This window comes from Antechinus flavipes, chromosome 1, assembly GCF_016432865.1.
Source record: "Antechinus flavipes isolate AdamAnt ecotype Samford, QLD, Australia chromosome 1, AdamAnt_v2, whole genome shotgun sequence".
NCBI lineage: Eukaryota > Metazoa > Chordata > Mammalia > Dasyuromorphia > Dasyuridae > Antechinus > Antechinus flavipes.
The window spans coordinates 715,622,616-715,649,511 of record NC_067398.1 but is presented as its reverse complement, the minus strand read 5'-3'; the positions used below and the strand labels follow the sequence as shown (position 1 = coordinate 715,649,511).

General features: G+C 43.6%; 1 protein-coding gene across 1 annotated transcript; it reads left to right on the top strand.

The window, feature by feature from the left end:
- The first annotated feature begins 608 nt into the window (after positions 1–608).
- Positions 609–19,216, top strand: LOC127545684 (SEC14-like protein 4). Its single transcript, XM_051973122.1, has 12 exons — positions 609–738; positions 2,937–3,012; positions 6,422–6,465; positions 7,554–7,613; positions 7,727–7,915; positions 10,966–11,061; positions 12,663–12,723; positions 13,070–13,153; positions 15,236–15,342; positions 15,427–15,566; positions 15,672–15,841; positions 18,374–19,216. The coding sequence occupies exons 1-12, from the start codon at positions 685–687 to the stop codon at positions 18,484–18,486; spliced, it is 1,194 nt and encodes a 397-aa protein (XP_051829082.1). The 5' UTR covers positions 609–684; the 3' UTR covers positions 18,487–19,216.
- The last annotated feature ends 7,680 nt before the right edge of the window (positions 19,217–26,896 follow it).

Sequence of the window (26,896 nt, the reverse complement as noted above, 5' to 3'; positions counted from 1 at the left end):
GGTCACCTAATTTATTTCACTTTCTCATTTTAATTACTTTTCATTTGCATTTGATTATCTACTAGTTAGCTTTTAACTAGTTAACACCTATAAGTTTGCAAAGCACTTCACTTATGTTAGCTCAATTAATTCTCACAACCCTGAGAGGCGAGTGCTGACAATATTCCCATTTTATAGCTGACGGCACTAAAACTGGGAGGGGATCGGTGACTGGACCAGGACCACACAGATTATAAAAGTCAAGTTCCAGCCCAGGTTCTATGTTCAGGACTCCTGTCTATTCTAGGTCTGATAGTAATTTTTTAAAAAATTGTTATTATCATTCTCTGTTTTACAGATGAGGAAACTGAGGCTGCTGGGGACGCCTCTGTGCCTTTTGTTCTGAAGGGAACAAGCTACAGAACTTGTAAATAGTTAAAGACACGAGAATGTACCCAGCCTGACTCAAGAGTTGGGTGGAGGCACTAAGGAGCTGGCTGGGCACAAAGGCGGCTCAGCTGGCACCAGCATGTGCCAATCCAGGATGGCCCAAGGGCTTCCTTGTATCTCCCTGCCCCTTAGGCCACACCCCCAAGCCCAATTCTATTTGGGCTCCGGGATGGGGAGGAGGGAGATAACTCCCCCCCTTCCTACCCAGAGAAAAGGCCGCCCTGGCCCAGGGGAGCGGCAGCTGCAGCCAGCACCATGAGTGGCCGGGTTGGGGACCTGAGCCCTCAGCAGCAGGAGGCGCTGGCCCAGGTAAGCCCCCACCCCAACATCCCCCTCTGAAGCAGGACAGTGTCCCCATCTTTCCTTCACCCCCTCCCTTCCTTCCCTGCCTCCAGCCTGCCCAGGACAGAGAGTACTGAAGGAAGGGTCTGGGGAGCTTGAAACCTGCCTTTGCTTCTATAAGGCTGTGTGACCAAAGGAAGCCCCTTCCCCTCTCTGGGCCTCAGTTTTCCTCTCTGTTAAAAGAGGGTTTGGTCCCTTCCAGCTGGAATTTAAGGCTCTTGCTCCCTTAGCCTCCCAGACCTAGAAGGGAGCCCAGAGTCCACTTAATGTTCCACTGAGAAAACTGCTGCCAGGGAGACAAAGTGACAATGCCCAGAGGCCCTCAGGCAGTGTCCGGGCAGTCCGCTGACTTCAGGATCACTGCTTTCTTACCACCTTTTGAATTGACCGCTTCCTCATACTCCCAGGCCCGGGTTAGCCTTTTCCCTAGGGGGCCCAAAGGCCAGGGGACATTATGCTTTCCCTTGAGCTGGGACGGGCACTCCGGGCCCTTGTCCAAAACCTGGGTGAAGGGGGAAGAGGAGGAGTTTGGACTCATTGGCTTCTAGCAGCAAATCTGTTCTCCAGAAAACTTCCACTGGGAGTCTGTCCACAAGTCCCCAACCTTGCTTGGATAGCACTGGAGTTCAGAGGTTGTCCCTCTGGAGGAGAGAAAAAAGGAAAGTTAATTTAAATTAATTTGTTTTTAGCCAAAGTTGTTCTTAGATGCTTAATCATGGCTAAAGGATTCCTTGGCCCTCAATGTCCCTGCTGGTGGATCCCCAATTCTGAGGCTCGGAGCACGGGCCAAGGCCGACTAAAGGCTGCTCAGAGGCGTCTCAAGGTGACAGGAGCCTCCCCAGAGGGCCTGATGAACCTTCTCCCACTGCAGCTCTTACATCATCCCATCCATTCTTCTACCTTCTTGGGCCCACTTGTCACCTCTTATCTGAGTTTCTGCAATTACCTAATAGAGAGACCTAGTAGAGAGAACTCTGGGACTTGGGGGGAAAGGGATCATATCGATTGGCTTATGACTTCTAGGAAGCCAATTAACCTCTCTCCTCCTTGTTCCTTACTCCTTCAGAATGCCAGCTTTCAGGGCCTCAGTTTTCCAGTCTATAAAATGGTAGCTCTGACCTCAGTGGTCCCCACGGCCCCCTATGAAGGCGATTAGTGATGAATGTCCCCAGGATGTGTATAGGGGATGAGATGGGGAAGGAGTCAGATGCTGAGATGGAAATTTGAGCTCCTTCAGATGTCCCTAGCCTGTCTTCCCAGCCCTCGGTTTCCTGGCTTAGCCCAAGTGGGTGGTCCAAGTGGCCCCCATGAGTGAGCAACTAAGCTTCAGTATTTCCCATCTGTGTGGGAAGGAAAGAATTACTCCATAGGGGTCATTTGATGTCATGTCTCCTCGCTTATGTTTTTAAGTCAATTAACATACATGAAGGGCTAGAGCATCACACACTGGCCATGGTGGAGTCCGAAGATCAGGATTTCAGCCCCAGCTTTGCCACTAAGTGGTCTGGGCAAGTCACAGAATTTTAGAGTCGGAGGGGACCGGAGACCTCCAGAGAATCCCCTCGATAACGTCCATCAACCTTTATTCAGCAGCCTTTATTAAGCATCTGTGGCAGCCAGTTCGAGCTCAAGGATATGGGGCTTCAGATTCTGCTTCCTAGCTGGGTGGTCCTGGGAGGGTGCCTCAGTTCCCTCATTTGTAAAAATGAAAGTCTGCCCTCGATGGTGTCTATAAGATCTCTTCCAGCTCTAAATCTGGGGTATGACTATGGCTCACGTTCTTTTAAGGGGCAAAATATACATAAAAAGGTGCCTAGAAAGTGCATACACAGGGTACCATCCAAGTGGTGACTCAGTCTCCGCCTGAAGGTAGAGTCAAAATCAGCCTCCGTGAACCTTCCCCTATTACTCCTTGTCCTACCTTCTGGGGTTGAGCAGAACCAGGCTAATCCTTCTTCTATATGACAGAACCATTCAAGTGAGTGAAGACAGCCATCATTCTTCCCTCCCAATCTCCCCTTCTCTGGGCTAAATATCACCAGTTCCTTCACTGTTCTTGTGGCAAAACTTCAAGACCCTTCCCCATCGAATTGATGGTCCCAAGACGGGAATCCGGGCCCTAGGGATCTGGGTTCAGTGATGTTGACCCAGTTGCCTCTCCACAGTTCCGAAAAAATGTCCAGGACGTGCTGCCCGACCTGCCCAACCCCGATGACTATTTCCTCCTTCGCTGGCTCCGAGGTGAGTTGGTGGGGGGACTGAGGACATATCTCTATTGGATGTAGAGTAATAATGATAAGATCTGGATTGTCCCCTTCTCACCTACTTCCCAAACGGCTTGTGGGGAATATTAAATTAAATATTACATATTATTATATAAAAATTATACTATATAATTGTAAATTATAAATTTTATATTTATATATACTATAATAATTTATTATATAAAATAAATATTCTATTATGATTATAAATAATAAAATATTAAAATAAAGCAGAAATGGGGGCTTGTGATTATTTTCATAAAGGAAATCATCTCTTTGATGTTCACAACTACCCTGAGAGATCAGTAGGAGGAGAGGGTCAATAGAATTATTCTACTTTTTGGAGATGGGAAACTGAGGCAGCTGCTTGCCAGTGGGCCTTAACTTTGGAAAACTTTGAAAAATTAGGACCAATTGGGTCCTAATACCTTGACATGATAGTAGTAGTCAGTAATCAGTAGTAATAGTAATAATAACCAGTAATAGTAGTAGCAGTAGCAGTAGTTGTGGCATTAGTACTAATAGTGGTCCTTAGGAGTAATAGTCATAGTATTAATGTCAGTAGTAGTAGTATTGAGGAGGAGGAGGCATTTCTAGAAGCAGAAGATGCAGAAGTTGTTGTAATAGTTACTACTAGTAGTAATAGTAATCAGTTGTAGTAATATTCTATAATAGCAGTAGCAATGGTAACAGCATTAGTAGCAGTAGTAGTCATAAGTAGAGATAGGAATAATAGTCAGTAGTAGTAGTAGTTGTAGTAGCAACAGCAGTAGCAGCAATGGTAACAGCATTAGTAGCAGTAGTAGTCATAAGTAGAGATAGGAATAATAGTCAGTAGTAGTAGTAGTTGTAGTAGCAACAGCAGCAGCAGCAATAATTATTGTAGTAATTGTAATAGTAGTCAGTATTATTAGTTTTCTAGCATTCAGTAGGAGTAGTATTAATAATAAGTGGTCTTAGTAATAGTAATTAATAGTAGTACTAGTAGTCATTAGTAGGAGTAAGAATAATAGTAACATTAGTAATAGGAGTAGCAATAGTCAGTAGTAGGAGTAAAAGTAGTCAGTAATAGTAGTAGTCAATATACAGTAGTAGCAGCAGGAGTAGTAGTAATTAAAATAGTAGGAGTAACAGTAGTCAGTAGTAGCAGGATTAGCAGGAGTAATAGAAATACTCAGTAGAAATAGGGGTAATAGTAATAATAGTAGTAGTATTCAGTAGTATCAGGAGTGGTCAGAGTAGTCAGTAGGAGTAGTAATAAAATAGTAAGTAATAGTAATCAGTAGCAGTAGTATTCAGTAGTCACAGGAGTAATAGTAATATTAATAGTATTTAGTAAGATCAGGAGTAGTGGAGTAGTCAGTAATAGTAGTATACAGTAAGTAGTAGCAGCAGGAGGAGGAGGAGTCATAATAGCAGGAGTAGTAATAGTCAGCAACAGTAGTAACAGTAGTCAATAGTGATAATATTCAGTAGTAATAATGGAAACATTCAGTGATAATAATATTAATAGTAGCAGGATTAGCAGGAGTAATAGAAATACTCAGTAGAAATAGGAGTAATAGTCAGTAGTAGTAATCAGTAGTAATAGTAGTAGTATTCAGTAGTATTAAGAGTAGTCAGTAGGAGTAGTAATAAAATAGTAAGTAATAATAATCAATAGCAGTGGTATTCAATAGGAGCAGGAGTAATAGGGGTAGGAGCAATAAAATGGGAACTACCTCCCAAGGTTGCTGTGAGGGTCAAATGAGCTAGTATTTGTAAAATACCATATAAATGCTTGCTATTATTATTAGCTGTTGCATTAATGCCTCAGACAACTTTCTATTATTAGGAGTTAAGGAGGAGCTGCCCACCATCTGCCCTGGTGAAGGGGATTTCCAGCTGGGAGCTCCCGGCCACTGTTTGAGATCCTACATCTAGATAAAAATCTCCAAGGGCCTTTATTTTTGCCATCTTTTAATGTTTGCAAAGCTCAGTTCCCGGAGGCAGGGAGTTCAGGCAAAAACTCATTTTACAGATGAGGAAACTGAGGCTCAAAGCTGGATTTCCATGGAGTCCAGGATCTCATTGGGAAGGAGCTGTAATCCCACCCAGTCACAATCCCACCCTGAATACCTGCGTGATCTAGGCTCCCTCGGGTGGTCCCAGTTCTCTATCTCACAGGCTTGGGGTCTGTATCTGAAACCTGCAGATCACATCAGCAGCCACTTAGTCCGACTCAGACCCAGCCAAGAAGGCCCACTCTGGGGCAGCGGGAATTGCTGGGCTGTGTTCCTGACAGCAGTTCGGTGGCTCTCTTTGCATCTCCCACTCATTGCTAAGAGATCCCCTTCTAGAGGCAGAAGCCTTTCCCGAGCCCCCTTCTTTCCAGCACCCTTGCTCTGTTTGTATAGCATGTTTGTGACCAGGAACTCCACAAAGCCTTCCTTTGTAGCCTTTGCGTGTATACAGTAGGCACTTAATAAGTGTTTGTTGGCTTCTGTCCTCTGGAGCCAAATAGAACAAATCTAATTTCTTCCACGACAGCCCTTCCCATATACGAGCAGGGATCATGCTCCTCTCACCCACAAATCTTCTCTTTTCCAGGGTAAGCTTGCCTAGCCCCTTCAAACGAACCCTGTAAGCCAGACCCATGGAACTTTCCCTCTAGTGCATTGATGTTTTCCCAAGCTGTGCTCCCCAGATTACGGCACCACTTCCAGTGGGGACTAAGAGTGTGGAGGGAGCGTCTCCTTGTTCCCAGAATGGCCGTTTTCGGGCTCAGATGAGCACGAAGGCTCCCTGGGACCACTAACAGTGACCCCACGGCCCCAGATGCCCCTTCTTCCGATATCGGAGGACACCGCTTGTCTATGCCGGGAGATACGAAGTCATTACGAGCCCTTGTCCTTAGCATTTCTCACCAGCCTAAAATTATTCTGATTTTTTTTCCTCTTTTTTGCTGAGGCAATTGGAAAAAAATTAGGGTTAGGTGACTTACTCAGGGTCACACACAGCTAGGAAGTGTTAAATGTCTGAGACTAGATTTGAACTCAGGTCCTCCTGACCTCAGGGACTGGTGCTCTATCCACTGCACCACCTATTCCCCATCCCCTCCATCATCATTGGCTTTGGAGGAACTTTGAGAGCCATGGAAGGCTCTCTTCCTTTGGGGAAACCCAGCAGACTTTGCTCCAGCCTCACTCTAACCCATAGAAATCTAGACACTTGCCTGTGCCCCCCAGTGTCTCTTGCTTCAGGGTTTCCAGTATTCACTAAAGGCTTTCATTCCCAGGCTTCATAGGGTGAGGTCTGGGATATGCTGAGGGACTGGTGGAGAAGCTGGGTCTGGGTCTCCCGGGTCTCCCTGCCCAGCCCCCAGCCCGCTCTTGCCTCTTTTGCAGCTCGAAGTTTTGACCTGCAGAAATCCGAGGACATGCTGCGGAAGGTGAGCCCCCAGTCCTTCGCCCTCTTGGACCCCAGCCCAGGGCAGCAGATCGGGCGCACCTTGCGCACCCCTTGCTGAGTTTTTCCTTTTCCTGCATCCCTCCTTCCCTTCCAGCCTCGGCCAAAATTGTTGTACCACTAGGGACCTTCCAAAGGCTCCTGGGTATTGCCTCCTGTGCCCAGCCTTCTTATTAGGATGGGGGGAGACCCAAGCAACAATCAGGGGATACCAGGTTGTTCTAAGTAGCCTGGGCCAGGCATTGGGGTGACCCTAAACCCCCAAGGGGAGGGAAGCAAGGAAAGGAGCCCTCGACTGAGAACCCGGGGTTCAAATCTGCTGCTTGCCCATTTTTTTTGACCTTGGCTACACATCTCAGATCGCTTCACTATGAAGGAGTTGGACTAAATGACCCATATATATTGGAAAGAGGACTTGGGTTAGAACGATTGCTCTGTTGTTTCTCAGCCATGTGATTTTGGGGCAGTCAATTTCCTTTTAAGGTCCTCAGTTTTCCCAACTGTACTGGAAAGAATTGAATCAGCTGCCTTCCAGCTCTGATATTCCAGATTCAAAGGTTTTCCTCCACTCTGACTGACATCTTATGTCCTCTGAAAAAAAAATTCATGATTTATTTTTAACATTCATTTTTTAAAAATTGTGAGTTTCCATTCTCTGTCTGCTCCTTCTGTCAGTCATTAAGAAGGCAAGCAATATGATATCAACTGTACGTGGGAAATAATGCAAAACATGTTTCCCTATTAGCCAGGCTGCACAAAGGAAAAAAGGGCAAGAAAAATAAAGTAACAATTTTGACTCAGATTTGCCAGCTCTCTCTCTGGAGGTAGGGAGCCTTTTCACGTGGAGTCCCTCAGAATTGACATCTTATGTTCTACAGGCCTTTCCGAAGGCCTTGGCCAGCTCAGACACCCCAGATCCTAACGTCCTCTGCGAAGATTTCTCCCCGCTCTGACATCTCCTGTTGCAGGGTCCTCCCAGCTCTGACTCTGTGTCCTTCTGAGCTCTGCCCTTTAGATCCCGCCCTGAGCCCCAGGGAGCCCTGGTTGGGACCATCCTGTTTCTCTTGGTAGCATGTGGTATTCCGGAAGCAAGAGGACCTGGACAACATGTTGAACTGGAAGCCCCCGGAGGTGAGCTCGGGCTAACCCCATGCCCAGAGTCCTGGTTCTCTTCCACCTGCCTGGTCTGTTCCAGGAACAGTCTTGACCCCGAGGGTAATGGCGGCCGCTTCTTCCCTGCGTAGGTCCTCCAGTTATACGACACAGGCGGCTTCAGCGGTTACGACCGGGAGGGCTGCCCCGTGTGGATTGACGTCACCGGCTCCTTGGATCCCAAAGGCCTGATTCTGTCCAGCGGCAAAGCGAGTATGATCAAGAAACGCACCCAGGCCTTGGTGTTCCTCCTCCGGGAGTGCGAGCTGCAGAGCGAGAGGGTGAGAGAAAGCCCCTGGGAGAGGCCGGGGTCGGCTCAGAGGACAGGGAAGGATCCTAAGGGGACCGAGAGGGAAGGAGATCCTGCTGCCTCAGCCCATTAATCCTGGGCTGTGGACCCTCACTGTACCCTCTCAATCCCTGAGTCACACAGGCTCTTAAATGACTAAAAGATGACAACTCAGAGGGACTGTCTTTAAACCTCCTTTTCCTTCTGTGTCCTTGTATGGCAGGGAAGGCATTAGTTGAAAAGAATTCTGGGTTTGCAGACAGGTGATCTGGGCTCATATTGTAACAATTTAAAAAATGAAGGTAGACTGAGGCAAAAATTTCCAAGCACAATCAACTTATCTACTGATGAAGAAGGCAAGCAATATAATATCAGTTATACATGGGAAATAGTGCAAAAAGTGTTTCCATATTAGCCATGCTGCAAAAGGGAAAAAAAGGCAAGAAAAAGAAAGGAACGGAAGTCTGGAGGTAGAGAGCATTTTCACCTTGAGTCCTTCAGGGTTCCCATCTTGTGTTCCGCTCTCCTAAATGTGAATTTGCCAGTAAATAGAATCTGAGCATCCCAGCAAAGTTAGGGCCCAATGATGGAGGGAACAGCATCTTTTATAGTTTGGAAAGTACAGAAAATAGGAAGGCTAGCATCCCAGATGGAAGAAAATGGGAATCAATGGAAATGGGGAATTAGGACAAGCCACAACCCCTTTATTCTCCTCCTTTCCCCAGCTAAGAAGCACTCACTGTCTGAGTCACCCCCCCTCCCCCACTAAGGAGCACTCACTGAGTCCTCCCCTGACTAAGGAGCACTCACTGAGTCCTCCCCTGACTAAGGAGCACTCACTGAGTCCTCCCCTGACTAAGGAGCACTCACTGACTCCTCCCCTGACTAAGGAGCACTCACTGAGTCCTCCCCCTGACTAAGGAACACTCGCTGTCTGAGTCCCAGCTGCACCTGAAAGGTCAGAGAGCAAACCAGATCCCCTGAAGCTGACTTGGTGCTGTAAAGTGCCCGGACAAGCCCCCGGGGGCCACCTGCCTCCTACAAGGCTGAAAGGCGTCCCTGGCCCAAGAATAGACCCGCGATTCCCCGGAGAAGTTTCAAGTTCACTCCTCAGCCCGCTCAGCTTCTGGGTTAAGTTCAGAAACTTGGTCAGTTACAGGGCGAAACTGATGAGGAATCACGACTTAGTCAATTACAAACAGGAGCAATTCATCCCCAGCAGGATCAGGTGGGAAACGGCAGCGCAGAACGGCGGGGGCTCGGTCCGGGCTGCGCGGCTTCCCGCCGTGGACCCAGAGCTGGGAAGTCTGGGAGACCGGAAGCCGGCGAGCTCTAAAAAGCGGGCCCTGGGCCAGACGCGATGCTATCGCAGTTAATGATACATAGAGACACAAACTTGTCCCCCTTCCTGTCCTGGGGAGCTCACATCTAACGGAGAGAAATGACAGCCAGTCCCTGGGAGCCGGGAAATTACTGGAGACGGTACTAGAGAAAGATAGAGAAGAGGACCCAAAATCTAGCCCTGGGGGGAGGGGGGGAGACTGGGAGGGGGCAGAGAGACAGAAGGAGGAGGGGGATCCAGCAGGAGGGGATCCAGCAGGAGGAGGAGGGGGATCCAGGAGGAGTAGGGGATCCAGCAGGAGGGGATCCAGCAGGAGGAGGAGGGGGATCCAGCAGGAGGAGGAGGGGATCCAGGAGGAGTAGGGGATCCAGCAGGAGGAGGAGGGGATCCAGCAGGAGGAGGAGGGGGATCCAGGAGGAGTAGGGGATCCAGCAGTAGGGGATCCAGCAGGAGGGGATCCAGCAGGAGGAGGAGGGGGATCCAGGAGGAGGAGGGGATCCAGCAGGAGGAGGAGGGGGATCCAGCAGGAGGAGGAGGGGGATCCAGGAGGAGTAGGGGATCCAGCAGGAGGGGGGGGGTGGTAAGCAATCTGAGCACTGTGGGAGATCCCAGTGACCCTGGTGCTTGAGAGGGCAGCCGAGGATTCCAGGTCTAACACGGACCAGAAAGAGTTTTGTTTTTTAATCCAGGAGACAGCAGGGAGCCCTGGAGGGTTACTGAGCAGGGCAGTGTCAGTCTGAGCTCTGGGAGAGCGGGCTCTGTGTTTTATGATCCCTACAGCTCCCCGAGCGGACCCATGCGCTGTAATTTCCCCTAAATCTTTTCTACTTGTCAGAACTGGCTCCAGCGCTAAAAGATGCGCTCCTTGACCATCTCAGTCCCTTCCCTCCAGAGAGAGCATCTCTTACCTAGACAGGGTGTAATGAAAGGGTGTAATACGCATATAGGCCACCAGGTGGTGCTCCAGCTACCCACCATGAGCATACGGTTAGCTAATGGATAGAGCCTGAGTTTGGAACCAAAAAGACTCATCTTCATGAGTTCAAATCTGGCTTCAAACACTTACTGCTGTGTGACCGTGAGCAAGTCACTCCCCCCAGTTTGCCTCAGTTTCCTCATATGTAAAATAGGCTGGAGAAGGAAATGGCCAATCACTGCAGTATCTCTGCCCCCCCCCCCAAAAAAAAAAATCCCAAAGTGTGGACATGAAGACATGATTAGAGAGACTGAACAAAAGCTTCATCCCCTCAGTCGGTCACGACCCCAGACTCTCAGAACTCTGAGATTTGTTGCTCACGGCCATGTGCATTATGTGCTTTATTGTCTCCACCAGGCAAGTCAGCTTAGATCTGAAAGGGACCTTTGAGTCTAACTGCCTCTTTTTAGTCACGAAGTCCAAAGAACAAAGTGAGTTGAAAGCCCTTAATTCCGATGAGCTCCGTCACTCCATCCACTGGGACACTTGGCCACCCTTAAGCTCACCAGGCCCCAGATTCCGTGTTCCCAATTAAAAAAACTGAATAAGGTCTTTACTGCCCCTTCCAATGCCAACTTAATGGAGCAGTGACCCTCTTTCTGAAGGTCCTCCACGGGCCTCCCAGCTCTGACGCTCATGAATGTCGGTAACCCGGTTGGATGCTAACGTTCAGTTGGCTGCCCCGGCAGATTAATGGCCCTTCCTCTTCCTCCTGTCTCTGCAGCTGGGAAAGAAGATCGAGACTTTCATTATAATATTTGACCTGGAGAATCTAGGCCTGAGACACTTTTGGAAGCCAGCTACAGAAGTCTACCAGGAGGTGAGGAGAGAATGGGTTCTCGGGGCAGGGAGAGATTCGATGTCAGTGGGGAGCAGCCAGGATCCCAAAGCATCCCGGGGTGAAGCTGGGGACCAAGGTTCTGAACTCACAGCATCGTGAGGACTTTGGCTCAAAAAAATTCAACATCAGGGAAAATCATGTTGAAGTTTTTGGGGAAATGAATGGCGGGGGGTGAAGAGGTGCTCTGGTTGAACAGAAAGAACACCAAGCTCAACTAAATCTACTTAATCTCTGGGCCTCAGTTTACTGATCTATAAAATAAAGGGAATAGTGTCTTCAAGTTCTAAACCCTGTAATCTCACAGTCTCTAAGGGTGCTTCTTTTGGGATCTAATGATCTGCCACAAGATGAGGAAGAGAAAACGCTGGATTGGTATTTTATAGCAAACATTCTATATCTATCTTTGCAACAAAGACAAGGCAAAACAAAAAACTTAGGTTTGATGTCAGAGAAAACTTACTGACAATGAGAGCTGTCCAAAGGTGGAGAGGGATGCTTGGCAGGTAGTGAGTTCTCCATCCGGCAGAAGCTAAGACGATCACTTGTCAAGAATGTTATAAAGGGAATTCTTGATTGGGCACAGGAAAGGCCTTTGACCCAATTTGTGCCCAAGTGAAACTTCAGCTGTCATCTGAGAAAGTCACTAGTCAAACTGATTCTAAATGGCTCTTTTTTCCATTATTAAATTTGGTTTTTTACATTTCCTGTTATCTCCTTTATTTATTTCTTTTATTTACTTTGATTTCCATTTTTTTTCTCCCTTCCCTTACCCCTACCCAACACAGCAATCAATCTGCTTTAGGTTAAAGATGTACAAACATATGAAACAGATTTACATGTTACTCATATTATGAAAAAAGAATCAGAACAATGGGGGAAAACCATAAGAAAGAAAAAAAACAACAACAAAAGTGAAAATAGTGCGCCTCCATCAGCATTCAGATTCTGTAGTTCTTTCTCTGGATGTGGATAGCATTTTCCATCATGAGTCTTTTAGAATATATTTAGATCATTGTACTGCTGAGAAGAGCAAAGTCTATCAAAGTTGATCATCACACAATGTTGCTGTTACTGTGTACAATGTTTCCCTGGTTCTACTCACTTCCCTCAGCATCAGTTCATGGAACATTATCATTTCTTATAGGAAGATAGTATTTCATTCCATTCATATATCCCAACTGGTTCAATCATTCCCCAATTAATGAGCAGCCCCCTCGATTTCCAATCCTTTTTGGCCAAGTTCTTTAACATTTCTGGGTCTCTGTTCTGTCATCCATAAAAATAGAGTCTTGATCTCTAAGGGCTTTTCTAGTTCTAATTCCTGGGAATTTACAGAATTTTTCTCAGCACTGGAAGGTGGGGCAGCAGTAGACCAGGGAACGATGTTCCGCCTGACAATCCAGGGCCAGTACAGTAGGGTATTGTAGGGTACAGTAGAGAACAGTTGGGTAACTTGGGTTCTCAGTGGGAGCTCTGAAGAGTCCTGGGGAGGGGAATCCTGATTCTCTCCCAAGGGTCTCTGGGAAGTGGACACTAGTTGATGTAAGGAAGCCCTAAGAAGGCTTATCTTGACTTTGCAGTTTTTCTCCATACTTGACAACAATTTTCCCGAGACCGTCAAGAATCTTATTGCTGTGAAAAGTAAGTCAGCAGTAACAGGGGTTGGAATGGTATGGGCAAGAGGGCAAGAGGGCATGGGATAGATGCAAGGTGGCACCTGCTGGACGTTGCCAGCAAATAATGGGAACACATTTCCATTAAATTTGACATCAAAACCCCTAAAGATCTTATTTTAGACTCACCCCTTTCAAGGAAACCCAAGGCACCGGGACCATTTGAATTTACAAGGCAAAGGCAGGGGATATGAGTTACTTATACCCCACAGCTGGTGCCAGCAGCTTTCATGCTCAGCCAGGGATTCCCTGAACTTATTCAGAATTATCTTCTTTTCCTGCCCATAATCTCAAGTTATCTCCATCTTTTTCAGCTCCTAAACTGTTCCCTGTAGCCTACAACTTGGTGAAACCCTTCATTTCAGAGGAAACTCGAAAAAAGATTGTTATTCTGGGAGGTGAGTCCTGACCCTCCCAGCTTTTTTTTTGTTTTTTTCAAGGGGATTGTTATTGAATGGATGAAGATTGTAAATGAGAGTTCACCATTTAGGTTATTTCTGAGTAGATAAAATAATAATGGATGAAGCCAGACTTGGAAAAATTTAGTGATTAGAGAAGAAAGCTTAGGTGTCGCTCAGCCTGGATGGATTTGTCTTATGCTTCTTTGTGATCCCATCCCCTGATGTTCAATTTTCAAGCTCTGCAGGACTAGAAGAACAAAACTCAAGTTCTTCCAGATCCCACCCAAGTGCAAAGTTTTAAAAAAAAACTTTATTTTGTTTATTTCATTAAATATTTTATAATTACATGTTAATATTCATTTTTTAAATTTTGAGTTCCAAATTATCTTCCTACCTCCTTGAGAAAGCAAACAATTTGATATCAATTATATATGTGAAATCATGGCAAAATGCGGTTCCACATTAGCCATGTTGAAAAAGAAAACAGACAAAAATGAAAAAAATAAAGACAAATTTTAAAATGCTTTTCTCTCTGAAAGCAAATATGAATGTAATGGAATATTATTATTCTATAAGAAATGATGAGAAGACAGGACATATTTGAGGGCAATAAAGAAGCAGCTAGAGGAAAAGGAGCCTGAAGATCAGTGAGGAAAGAGGGTGCTGGAAAAGATGGGATGGAATGGGATCAGTTGTATATATAGAGGGCTTGCCTTGGCAAGGAGAAGGATCATGTCTCCCTGTGAGATAGAGGTGAAGGAGGAGAGAGTGGGGGAAGGTACTTGAATGATGTGAAATAAAAAGGAAGAGAGAAGAGGGAACTTTCAGAATAGCCTTATATTTTTTTAGTAAAATGTGAGGCAAAATTCTCAATTGAAAAGACGGATGGACAGAATGTCACAGGGCATTTAAAGAGGGATGGGAATGTTTAGAAGAGCCACTTTCATGAGTAAAACAGTAAGTAATTAAGGAGGTATAAAAAGATTGCCTTTCAGCAGTGGGAGCTCAGTTGAGGTTATATTTCATAAATTTATGGAGGACCGAGTCAGCACAGTTTTATAACTTTTTTCTCCAACTTTGTGTAGCAGAAAATGGTGAGAATGATTTAAGGCAGAAGCTTGGCAGGACAAGATCGGTGACAATATAAAGGGACGAGGGACTTGAGAGAAGAGGACTCTGTAGAACTGAACTGATCACCAAAGAATCATGATGGGAAAGGAAAACAGCCAATGTAGGGTTGATGGCTTGGGAAAGAACTGAGCAATATATGAGTGGGGAAGTGGGAACTGGAAGTCAGAGTGAGGTTAAAGGATAGGTTTGGGATTGCAATGCAGAGGAAGAAGTAGAATGAAATGAAATTGGGGTTAGAATTCCTAATAAATTTGACCAGATAAGAGATTTCCTAGTTCTTAAAAATGCAAGTAGTTTATTTGTGAGTATGTGATTTATTTGTGGGTCATGGCAAGATCAAGGGTATGACAGTGGACATTAGGAGTCTGCCATCTGCAATAAGACAGCCGGAGTCAGAGGTCTGCAGAGACTTACCTCAAGCTCAAAGAATTTGGGTGCAGACACAAGGGGGAGCCATTGATGAAAATCCAACCTGATGTGATCTTCCTTTTTTTTGGGGGGGGGGGAGGGGGAGAAGACTCCCTTGCAGAATCTGGCCAAAAGAAGCTAGGGTCCAGATATTGCTGTCCCATCTGAGACAGCTTTTTTTTTTTTTTTTTTTTTGGTGAAGCAATTGGGGTTAAGTGACTTGCCCGGGGTCACACAGCTAGGAAGTGTTAAGTGTCTGAGGCCATATTTGAACTCAGTTCCTCCTGACATCTGACCAAGTGCTCTACTGTACCATCAAGTTGCCTCCCAATTAAATTCAATTAATTTTTACAAAGAAGCTATAGCAAGAACACCCATTTCCCCAACACTCAGAGGCATAAACTCTTGAATGAAGCTCAACTGTCCTTAGAGAGAACAGGTTTTTGTGTGCACACTCATAAGGACCAGTGTCCCTGTGACTCATCTCTTTTGGGAATTTATTCCCCCTCTCACCCAAGAATCTTCTTTCTTTCCCATAAGCAAACTGGAAGGAGGAGTTGCAGAAATTCATAGGCCCTGACCAGTTGCCTGCAGAGTATGGGGGAACCCTAACTGACCCTGATGGGAACCCCAAATGTCTGACCAAGGTAAGGAATTCCCAGGGCCCTGAGTGGAACAGGCATTGAGGGCAGATGCATCAGGCCAAAGGTCATCCCATCCTCTTCTGGCAGATTCGATATGGAGGTATGGTCCCTAAGAAATACTACATGCAGAACCAGATGAAAATGCAGTATGAACATACAGTGTCTATCAACCGGGGCTCCTCCCACCAGGTGGAGATTGAGATCCTCTTTCCTGGCTGTGTCTTGAGGTAGGTTCTCCCCGGCTCTTCCCCGAGAGCTGTGTGTATAAGTGGCAGGAGGCTGGGAGGGGGCAGATCACTTGGCAAGAGGAAGCAACGTTTCTCCCGCTGCAGGTGGCAGTTCCTGTTGGATGGGCCGGACATTGGCGTTGGGATTTACCTGAAGACTAAGATGGGGGAGCGACAGAAAGCAAAGGAGATGGTCGAGGTGGTGCCCACCCAGAAGTACAACTCTCCACTGGTCCCTGAGGACGGGACCCTCACCTGCTCTGAACAGGGAGTCTGTGAGTGACTTATTTGAAAGATCATGGAAAATGGCAGAGGTATCTTGAGGAAGGAGGAGGGAAAATGCCCTGATTTGTTAAAAAGGGAAGTAGACAGTTTGCAAACTGCCTTCAGCTCTTGGAGAAATCCCTGAGAAGATCATTAAAGATATGGTTGGTAGGGCAGCTGCGTGGCACAGTGGATAAACACCAACTCTGAAGTCAGGAAATTTGGAGTTCAAATCTGGCCTCAGACACTTGACACTTCCTAGTTGTGGGACCCCAGGCAAGTCACTTAACTCCAAGTGCTTAGGCAAAGTAAACAAATAAATAAAGATATGGTTAGTGAATATCCAGAAAGGAACATGGGGATTACAAAGGGCGAGCATGGCTTCCTGGACTGCTAGAGTTGTCTTTTTGGACAAGAATACTAAACTAGTCGGTCAATCAAGCAACATCTATTAAGCACCTACAGCAGTGGTTCTCAAAGTATGGGCTAGAGAATCCTGGGGATCTCTGAAACCCTATTAGAAGATCTACAAATTCAAAAATAGTTTTTATTTCCAATATGGCAAATGTCTATAAATATAATCCAGATAAGCAAACACGCTTTGGAGAGATCCTCAATCATTTTTAATAGGATCAAGATACTGAAAACAAAAGTTTGAGAACCACTGACCTACAGTATTCCTGGCCCTGCGATAAGCATTAAAGACAAAGAAAGGTCCAAGATAGTCCTTGTCCTTAGGGAGCTCACAATTTAATGTGTGCCAACAAGCTACAGACATAATCAATTGGAGATAATCAATAGAAGGAGGGAAATCAGATCAAGAGGATGGGCAAAGGCTTCTTGGAGAAGATGGAAATTTAGCTGAGACTTGGAAGTCAGGGCCAAGAGAGGGATGTGAGGAGAAAGACCTTTCCATTCGTGGGAAACAACCAGGAAATGTCAAAGGCTGAGAGAGGAAGGTTTTGCTTATGAGGAAGGATGATGGATTCAGTTTTGGATGCGCTGAGTTTCAGATGTCTATGAAACATCCAGCTGGAGACCCTGGACAGGAAGTTGATGATGTGATACTGGAGGTCAGGAATGAGAATGGGGCTGGATATTTAGATTAGGAATAGAGATGGCCATGAAACCTATGGGACCTATCTTCTTCTACAACCAGCTTTTCTTTCACCTGAGAGAAGTAATTTTCTCAGAGCTAGTTTGGACCTTCTAAGGCCCCATCAGAAGTACGGTAGATCTTTCAATGGCTGACTACCCTATAGAGCAATCAGCTTGACTTTCTTCACCATCCTAAAATGGCTGAGCAGGAGAAATGCTTCTCTGCATTGGACTCATTCAAGGCTGCAAGGAGAAAATCTTTTACAAGGTGTAAATGGGCCACTCCCAGCTTTCCACCCTCCGAAGTCTGAGACTAGAGCACTCTACCATTGTAATCGAATTAGCCCCTGTGCTTTACCACAAGAAAGTAGCCTAATGGTATCCAAAGTCTGTTCTTCCCTTGGAAGTTCAGCTACTTGAGGTAAAAGCTTGAGGGCTGAAGCCTTGATTGATGACAATCTGTTGGGAAGACTATGGAAGTGTTGGGCCCATCTCTCTAGGATCATGTCTCTATCATTAATCAATATGGTGTCATTAGCACCGAGTAATTGAGATGCACCATCAGTCTATGACCCATAAATAGCCATCAGTGCATTTAAAAAATGCATCATGAATCACTTCATGTGGCAGATGAGACAGCAGACACTGAGGTTCTTTTTTGAACTACTCTGCCCAACGTTCCAACCTTGCAGCAGAGAGCAAACTCCATTGGACTGGCCGTGTTGTTTGTATGTCAAATGTCTGCTTGCCACATGGATAATTTTATTCTCAGGGTGGTTTTGGACAAGGATGGAGTCAGAGTGGCAAGCACTGAATCGTGTTTTTCTTTTCTATCCTCATTTTGTCATAATGGTATGGGAAGATAGCCAGAGCTTCAAAGTTTGTCCTGGGTTCTTTTTCCTAATGGCAAGGAGGGGAGTGGCTCTACAGCTCAAAATTAGAGAATTCACGCCCAAAATATGTTCACATGCATTCTTCGTGTCCAACCTGTGGCTGAACATTCTGAGCTCACATTGGTTCTATTAGCCCCAGTCAACACACTGGAATTTAATTCTAAAATCATTTTGATTCTCTTTGAGAGCTAAGGACAACCAATATACCATGGGGCACTCAAAGTTTGATGCAGTTTGGAAACTATGAATGCAAGACTTCAGCACCTGAAAAAAGCAGAATTTTAGCCTTTCACTGTCTCCATCACCTGCCTCTTTCATCCTGTAACTTCCTCAAATGGATCTGGGGAAATTCTCGTTTCAGAAATATTTCAGAGGTTCCCTGATCAACTCTTTTTCTATGAAACCTTTCAGGGGGAGGACTTGAAATAAAGCTTGGCAGATAGATTGAAAGCAGATTGTGCTGGTCTTTGAATGCTAGAGTCAGGAGTTTAGGACTAATTCAGTAGACAATGGAGAGGTGCAGAAGGTACAACATGTCTCTTTCCCTTGCAGACGTCCTGAGGTTTGACAATACCTACAGCTTGATCCACTCCAAGAAGGTCAGCTACACAGTGGAAGTCTTACTCCCTGACAAAACCATTGAAGAGAAGATCGAGAAGCTGTAGAGGAAGTCCAAGCTTGGCTACCATTATTGCTCTTCTGGCCTTGTCTCACTGACCCCACTTGGGACGCCTTTTGTCCTCTGGCCTGTTTTCTCTATCAAGTACATGTGCCATAGATCCACCTTTGACCAAGACACTGTGGGGAGGTTGGAGATCTGCTGGAGAGTAAGATGCTTCAACTCAAGTCTTCCTTTCTGATTCTTCTTTCATAACATGACTAATGTGGAGATATGTTTAATATGATTGTACATGTATAACCTAATGCCTGTTGACTTGGGGAGGGGAGAAAGGAATGTAGGAGAAAAATCTGGAGCACAAAATCTTACAAAAGTGAATTTTGAAAACTATTTTTATATGCAATTGAAAAAATACTATTAAGTGGGGGGGAATTGAAATTTTAAAGGAAGAGTAACTAACTAATTTTTTATTTACAACCCCCAACTTCTAAAGCTGTTGTTTGCCACCCCTCATGGGGTCTTGTAACTGAATGTGGAGATTTCACAATTATGATTTGATATTTGATTTGCATGCCTATTTTCTATAACCAAGGTCAAGTAAAAAATTTTAGGCAAAAAGGGGTCTCGAGTGGAAAAAGTTTAAGATGCCATGAAATTTTACACCACAAAAATCAGCAATTGCTACCGATCAGGGCCTGATTTATAGTTTTATTGATTGTCTAGGCTTAAGAACAATGTCAATGAGAATAAATGCAAAATAAATTTTATCATATTTATTAAGAGTCTGGTTGTTAAATTTATCTATATCAGGGCAGCTAGGTGATGCAGTGGATAGAGCACCAGCTATGAGTCAGGGAGACCTGAGTTCAAATCTGATCCCAGACACTTACCACTTCCTAGCTGTGTGACCCTGGGCAAGTCACTTAATCCCAATCAACTCAGCAAAAATATATATGTGTGTGTGTGTGTGTGTGTGTGTATCACCACACCTACATTGTTCTACAAATGGTGTTTGAACACAGCAGAAGGAAAGTAAAAAGTTCAAGGAATCACAACAATCATTTTTGCAAAATGCTTTGTCTCTTTTAGCTCATTTGCGCCTTCCTACTTGGCTGTCTAAGGACCTCCCACTTCTGCAAAGGAGACAGAATGTGTCTTCCTATCTCTTCCTTGAGGCAATGCTTTTCCTTGTAACTTTCCAACATCTGCTTTTGTTTGTTTTGAGGTGGTTGTTTTTTTCTATTTATGTTGTTGCAGTAGTTGTGAATATTGTTTCTATGGAGTCTCCAGGAAACCGCATCATCAAGAAACTGTATCACCAGGAAACTCACAGTTCTGCCAAGATGGCAGCAGTTTTGGTCTTCATACCTCGGCAATATCCTCAACAGCCTCAGCACTTTCTATCTCCTCCTCTGGAGGACTGTAGGGCAGAGCAAAGGAATCCTCCCAAAGTTTCCACTTAAAGATGGGCCCAGGCCAGGCCTGTCGGCTTCCTTACATGTGTTGTTTCCCCAGTGAGATAGTAATGCATTGGGCAGAGTGTGTTTCTGTTTCAGATTTGGATCCTAATGCTTGTTCCCAGCACATAGTAGGCTCTTAAAAATGTTTTTGGACTCTTTCAAAGAGCTCACACTGCCACAGCCCATCCAGCTCTTTTCATGCTTCTCCGTATTCATCATAGTTGCAATTTCTTACAGCACAGTAACGTTTGATTATATTCATGTACCACAAAATCCCTCGATGAGCATCTGCATTGTTTCCTGTTCTTGAATACCACAAAAAAGGATCACTATAAATAGTTTTGTCTACGTGGAGATTTTCTTCTTTTCAATTATATCTTTAGAGTATGTGCCTAATAATGAAATCTCCAGGTCAAAGAGCCTAGAGGATTTAGACATTTTATTTATATTATTTTAAATGCTTTTCAAAATGGTCATATTAAGTCCACCAATAATGTAGTAATGCACCTGTCTTCCTGTGATCTTCAAAATTTTTGTCATCTGTCAGAATACAGCTCCGTAATGAGATGAAGGTGTGACAACATACTGAGGCCAGGTGAAGAAGTCCTGATTATGGATTCTTGGAAGTTTATTGATCAGAAAGACAAATATATATATATTATATATCTCAAATGCTCATAGGTTTGCTACAAAGTGCACTCTTTTAAAATTCCTATAGCCCAATAAAATCTACTATCTTGTAAATAATTAACCCCTTAAGCACCGGATCTTGGTTATTTAGACAGAGATATAAATAGTTGAGATCTGCATCAGAGTAAAGTTCATTATACCATTATCTCTGGTAAGGTTTAGAGTGGTCTAGATTCCTGGTGGTCTAGAGGTTAGTTGCTATAAGAGAGTTATTAAGAATCCCCTTTAAATCAGCCGCAGATTTTGGAGTGAAAGAATTCACTCATTCCCAAATATTGGTTGCAAAATGAAAGTTCATCGTTAGATAGAAATCAGTTTACCAAGAGACTGACTTCTAGAGTGGCAGATCTATGGAAAATAGAGTTTTACACTGAGAATGCAGTTCTCAGTGGACAGAAGATCCTGGCAGTAAAGGGAGCTACTGAGGTCCATCTACAAAGACTTTAGTTGATGGTAGCTTATTATATTGGGTGTCTTGGAGGTGACTAGGACAACCGGAGCAGATCAGAACCTGTGGGGCTGGGCTGCCCAAGCAAGTCAGAATGGGGCTGGGACAAGCCTGGATCTCTTATTGGAATTCAAAGAGATGATTTTTGACCAGGATTTGTAATTGAATCAAAGGCTCTGGCATCCCAGAAAGACAACTTGTCTGGGGAGGATATGCCTCAGCCAGGAGGGGCTGGGAATGTGAAAGGAATCACAGATCAATAGGAAATACAGTTTCTTAAAGGGACCCAAATCTGCTTCATCTCGGATATCTTTCTCCCAAATACCTTTAGTCTCCTTGTGGACATTTTTTCCTCTCCTAAGTTCAGAGCTTTAGCTTTAATCTGTTTTTATAGTGTTTGCATTTTGTTTCAGTCACTAGAATTCCAATTTATAGTATTACAAGCACGTCTCTGCTATTAATAAAAGAAAAGAGATGTTGGTGAGCCAAGTTACGGTGAGATTTAAGACCTGGGATGAATTCTCACCTCCTGGCCCTCTACAATCATCTGTTGTCATTTTTGTTAATTTGCTATTTGTGAGGTGATACCTTAGGGTGATTTTAATTTGTGTTTTTTTCTCAGTAAATTGGGACATTCTTTCATGTGGTTGTTAGTAACTGATAAATCTTTTTTTTAAGTCCCAAAAGTCCCAGCGTGGTGTTGCAAGGTGTCTCAAAAGAATTTACAGGCTTGAACCCATCTCCTAGTCAAGGGACAGAGTTTTTATTGAAAGTAATGTATGCCATTACTAAGCAGACTGAATTGTAAGGGAATTCAGCAAATAAACAGAACCAAGGGGAGCCATTTTATCCATTTTCTACAACAATAGGCTAATTCTATGGCTCAAGGGCTAGGAAGTCTATCATGGTAACTTCAAGATGAAGTGAGGAGTGGTCCTGTTCATTATTGTCTCAGAAGTTTGCTCTTTGAGAGTTTCCTGAGGTCAGAAACTATCTGGCTAAGGAGTGGTCAGAATCAGATTGTAATGTGGGAGAAACTGAGGCAAGATAGAGATTAGAGAGGTTTTTAATATTTTATTAGTGGAGAGTTTGAAAGCCTTGGCCATGTGGCTGAATGGGACTCTTATATCAAAGCATTTCGTGATGAGCAAGGGATACCAGACACTCTTATAGGGCTCCAGTGATCAGGGAAATAAAGGCAAGGGGAGGGGGGCAGAGCACTGGGTAGATGGAAGTTCCAGGAAAGGACTATAAATTCAGTTCTGTCAGTTGGAGGTAAAGAAGGAAGGATCATAAATTCTGATAAATTGGGAGTGAAGAAGCTAGGAGCCAGAAAGATGCCCAAACATTTGAGATGAGCCATCTGGAGTTTTATGACTCTTCCTAATGGCCAGGAAGAGGGGGTTGCCAGAGACCCCAAGAAAACTTCAACAGAGAACATTACATTTTAGAGAGAACATTACAGAAGGGAAACTTGAAACACCATTTCCCCACTCTAAGATATCTCTGATTTAAAAAAAAAAATAAACCAGTAAAGAAGAAAGAATCCCATCATTGAAACATATGGGAACAGTAAAGACTGGTGTTCATATTCAGAGGAGGACACTAGTAAACAAACAAACAAACAAAAAATTTACCCCAGATAGTAATGTGAAATGGCTCCCTGTCCAGAGAGAATTTATAAAACTCAAAAATGATTTTAAAAATCAAATGAGAGACATTGAAGAAAAATTAATAAATAAATAAAAATTGTCCTGGGGGGTAATAGAACATGAAGGGAAAGTAGAAACAGAAAAAATTCACTGATCACCACCTCAAAGAGATCCTTTGCGGAAAACACACAGGAATACTATTGTCAATTTCGAAACCCCCAGATCAAGAAGAAAATTTTACAAGAAAAAAGAAAAAAAATTCAAATATGCTTGAATTACAATTAGAATTGCAAGACTTATCAGCAGCGACAATAAAAGACCACAGGTCCTGAAATCATATCTACCAACAATCAAAAGAATTAGACCTGTGGCCAAAAATATATCAAGCAAATTATCTATAATTTTGAATGAGAAAAAACAGACCAACAAACTTGTGGATTTTCAGGACTTTCTACCAATCAAACCTGAAGTTAATAGAAAATTTAACATATAAAAGCCAATATCAAAGATCAAATTTAAGGAACTCAACATGGACAAACTGTTTAAATCTGGAAAAAAATTTTTTTCCATAGGAAATGTATATTATATGTTTAAGATTCACATCAACAATAGGGCAGCTCAAAAGAAAGATTAGCAGAGTTAAGGTAAAAAATAATAATCATCTTATACAAATGAGGTGCAGAGGACAAATAGACAGAGAGGCATTAGAAGGGGAAGGAGGGCTTATAATTCTGAAAACCTACTCATGTCAGGAATGGGTTCAATAGGTAACACTACATATATAACATGAAGGGTATAGCACCCTCCAAATCCATAAAGGGATGGGTGAAGGGGGAAGCAGAGAGTGAGGGAAGAAGACAAAAGAAGGCTCCTTGAGTAGGGGGAAGTTAAATAATAGCAAGGTAAGTTATAGAGCAGAATTTAATTAAAGAATCAGCATGGATAGGAAATTTATGTGTGTGGGTGTATGGATATATGTGTGTGTGTGTATATATACACACACACACACACACACACACATATATATATATATATATATATTTTTTTTTTTTTCTTCTTAACTACAGCTTGCTTGGAGAGAGCGGGGGTGGGGGGAAGAACAAAATAAATAAGGTGTGCAGCAGAGAAACAAAGAACAATTTACAAAGAAGAAAAATGGACATTAATGAATATAATTTATTCTACATATATACATGCACACACACACACACACACACACTTTCTTAACCTGGTCATTGGTTGTTACATATTTTGAATCCTCCCTAATGTTCTGCTGGGCACATGACAATGTTCTCTTTTGTTTTGCTTTATTTTGTTTTGTATTTCTTTTCTGCCTTTTTAAAAATTCTTTTTTCAAATAAAATTTTTTAAAAAGAAGAAAATGCAGTTAAACAAGACATTTATAAGAATTTTTTAAAAGAAGAAAGTGATGATGCCTTTATCCTGTATCTCTGAACTTGGAATTCGAAGATCTAGATACAAGTCTCCATTTGGCCATTTCTCTTCAATAGTGGACAAGTCCCTCTTGTTTCCCTGTAAAATGGGGCTAGTTATACTTAAGCGCTGCTTTCCCTCCATGGTTGTTGTGAGGCTCACTTGAAGTATGCATTGGAAAGATCTTCAGCTAATCAACAAGCATTTGTTAAGTGCCTACTGTATACTAGCAAGGTATATAGTCTGGAATAAGTCCCTGACCTATGCAGGCAACTGATCAATGGAAGTTTGTTAAGTGTTTACACTGTGCCTCTCATGGCTGGTGATTGAGATATACAGGAAGGCAAAAGGCAGTCTGCAGCCTAGATATGTGTGTGTGTGTGTGTGTGTATGTGTGTGTGAGTGTATGTGTGGGTGTGTTGGGTATATGTGTGTATGTGTGTGTGTCTTGTGTTTATCTGTATTTGTGTGTGTTTATATGTATATATGTGTGTGCATGTATGTGCTTACATATTTGTGTGTGTGTTGGGGGGCCGGGTTTGTGGCTTCCTTCAGGGAGCCTGCCCCTCTCTCTTCCCCAGGTCACTGAGATGCCTTCTCTGAGGAAACCCTGGCACTCCATGGCGAAGACGCTCATCCTGGGATGTCTCTTCACTGGCTTCCTCCTGCTCTTCTACACCTATGTGGCCCCCCTGCAAGTCAGCATGGCTGAGTGAGTGGGGGCATGGAGCTGGGCCTGGGGGGAATGATGGGAGAGGGGCAGGTACTCGGGAGGGGAGGGGGTGCACATCCGAGTAACAGGAACAGGTCTGGTCTGGGAAGAACTTGGAGCCTTGTGGGCTTGGAACATCCAATCCAGGTACTTTTCCAACTTGGCCAAGAGTAAGTTTGAGCAGGCAGTGGGAGAGGAGTCTAGGTTGTTGTGACTGAGAGGGGGCTTAGAACAGGGAGTGTCAGGGCTGGGAGGGGGCCTAGAACAGGGGATGGCAGAGCTGGGAGAGAAGTCAGGATAAAGAAGTGTAAGCTACAAACCTCTGAAGACTCAGGGTTCACAGGAACTTTGTTTGACCTTGGGGCTGATCCCAAAGGCTCACTTTCTCTTTAAGGGACATTGCCTAGGGGCTATTCCAGGAAAATCTCTTAGTATATCCAAGTCTCTGTTTTCCCCAAAGTGAGTCAAAGGGGTTTCCTGCTCCCCTTAGCTGTCTGATGGTGTGACCTCATCAGTTAGTGGAATTAAAATGGAAAGAGGCAAAGAACAGAGTGAGTTGGTTGTTGTTAAGACGTAGTCCAAGGAAAAAAGCTTCCAATTCTGACTCCTACAAACAGAACTGCTATGAATGCTTTTGTACCTTAAGATATTTTCTCTCTCTTTTTTTTATTTCTTTGGGATGAACTTTTTGGAAATAATTCCAATTTGCTTTTCAGGACTGGACCAGTTCTCAGGTCCACCACCCACACACCAGCCTACACTGATGTTTTCCTGTTAAGTCTTTTTTCCAGTCTGATGGGTGTATGATGGAATCTCAAAGTTGCTTTAATTTGTACTTTCTGATTAGTAGTGATTTCTGATTAGTAGTGATTTAGTGATTAGTAGTTTAGGGATTATTAGTGATGAGTATTTATTTGGTGATTAGTAGTGATTTCTGATTATTGGTGATTTAATATTTTTCATTGATAGCCTGGATTTCTTCCTTTAAAAACTGGTGGTTCATATCCTTTGACCCTGATCACATCACTCCTGGACCTTTGTAGTAGCTGCTGATTGATCTCCCTTAGTCAAGTCTCTCCCCACTCCTGTCCATCTATCAGTCAGCTGCTTTTCTTGATTTTCCTAAAGCAGAGGTCCAACCCCAACCTCTGTCTTCCTGTTAAACAAACCCTGTTTAATTTGAGTTTCAGCAGCTAACTGAAGCCATTGCTCCAATCACTCTTATTCCCATTTTAAAAATGAAAAAATAGGCTCAGAAGTTAAGCCACTTGTCTGTTGTCACACAGTTAGTAAATGTTAGAGATAGTTATCTAGATAGAAAGATGGACAGACAGGTGACAGATAGACAGATGGATGGATAGACAAACATATTTAGATAGATAGATGGATGGATAGTTGGATGGATAGGTAGATAGATGGTGGATGTATAGATAAATGAAGAAATGAATAGACAGAGGTGAACAAATAGAAGGATAGATGGGTGGATGGGTGGCTATCTAGATAATTAGTTAGGAGGACAGATGGATATTTAGATGGATGGACAGACAGTTGATACATGTATGGATAGAGGGATAAATTGTTAGATAGACATATTTTCATAGATTAATTTAGATATTTAGAGAGATAGATGGATAGATATTCAAATAGATGGGTCAATGGATGGAGGAAGGATGCATGGATGCATATATAGCTAGCTAACTAGAAGGATGGATGAATAATTGGACAAACAGACATAGTTTTTTATATATTTAGATGAATAGATGGTTGGAGGTATAGAGAGATAGATATATGAATGAATGAATAGGTGGAGAAAGGCTGATGGGTGAATATGCAGATAGCTAACTAGGTGGATGAATGGATATTTAGAATGATATATTGATAGATGGATAGATGAATGGGTAGATGAACTGGATGGATGGATAAACAGATGGATATTTGGTTTGATGGATAGATTCTTAGATGATGTATAGATGTTTAAATAGGTAGATGTTTGGTTAGATAGATAGAGGAATGGTTGGACAGAGGAAGGATAGATGGATATCTATGTAGATAGCTAATGG

Excerpts from the sequence above, each read along its gene's own strand:
- LOC127545684 (XM_051973122.1), top strand. The coding sequence starts at position 685 with ATGAGTGGCCGGGTTGGGGACCTGAGCCCTCAGCAGCAGGAGGCGCTG. Across the intron at positions 739-2,936 it reads AGCAGGAGGCGCTGGCCCAG|TTCCGAAAAAATGTCCAGGA; the intron begins GTAAGCCCCCAC and ends GCCTCTCCACAG. Across the intron at positions 11,062-12,662 it reads CTACAGAAGTCTACCAGGAG|TTTTTCTCCATACTTGACAA; the intron begins GTGAGGAGAGAA and ends TTGACTTTGCAG.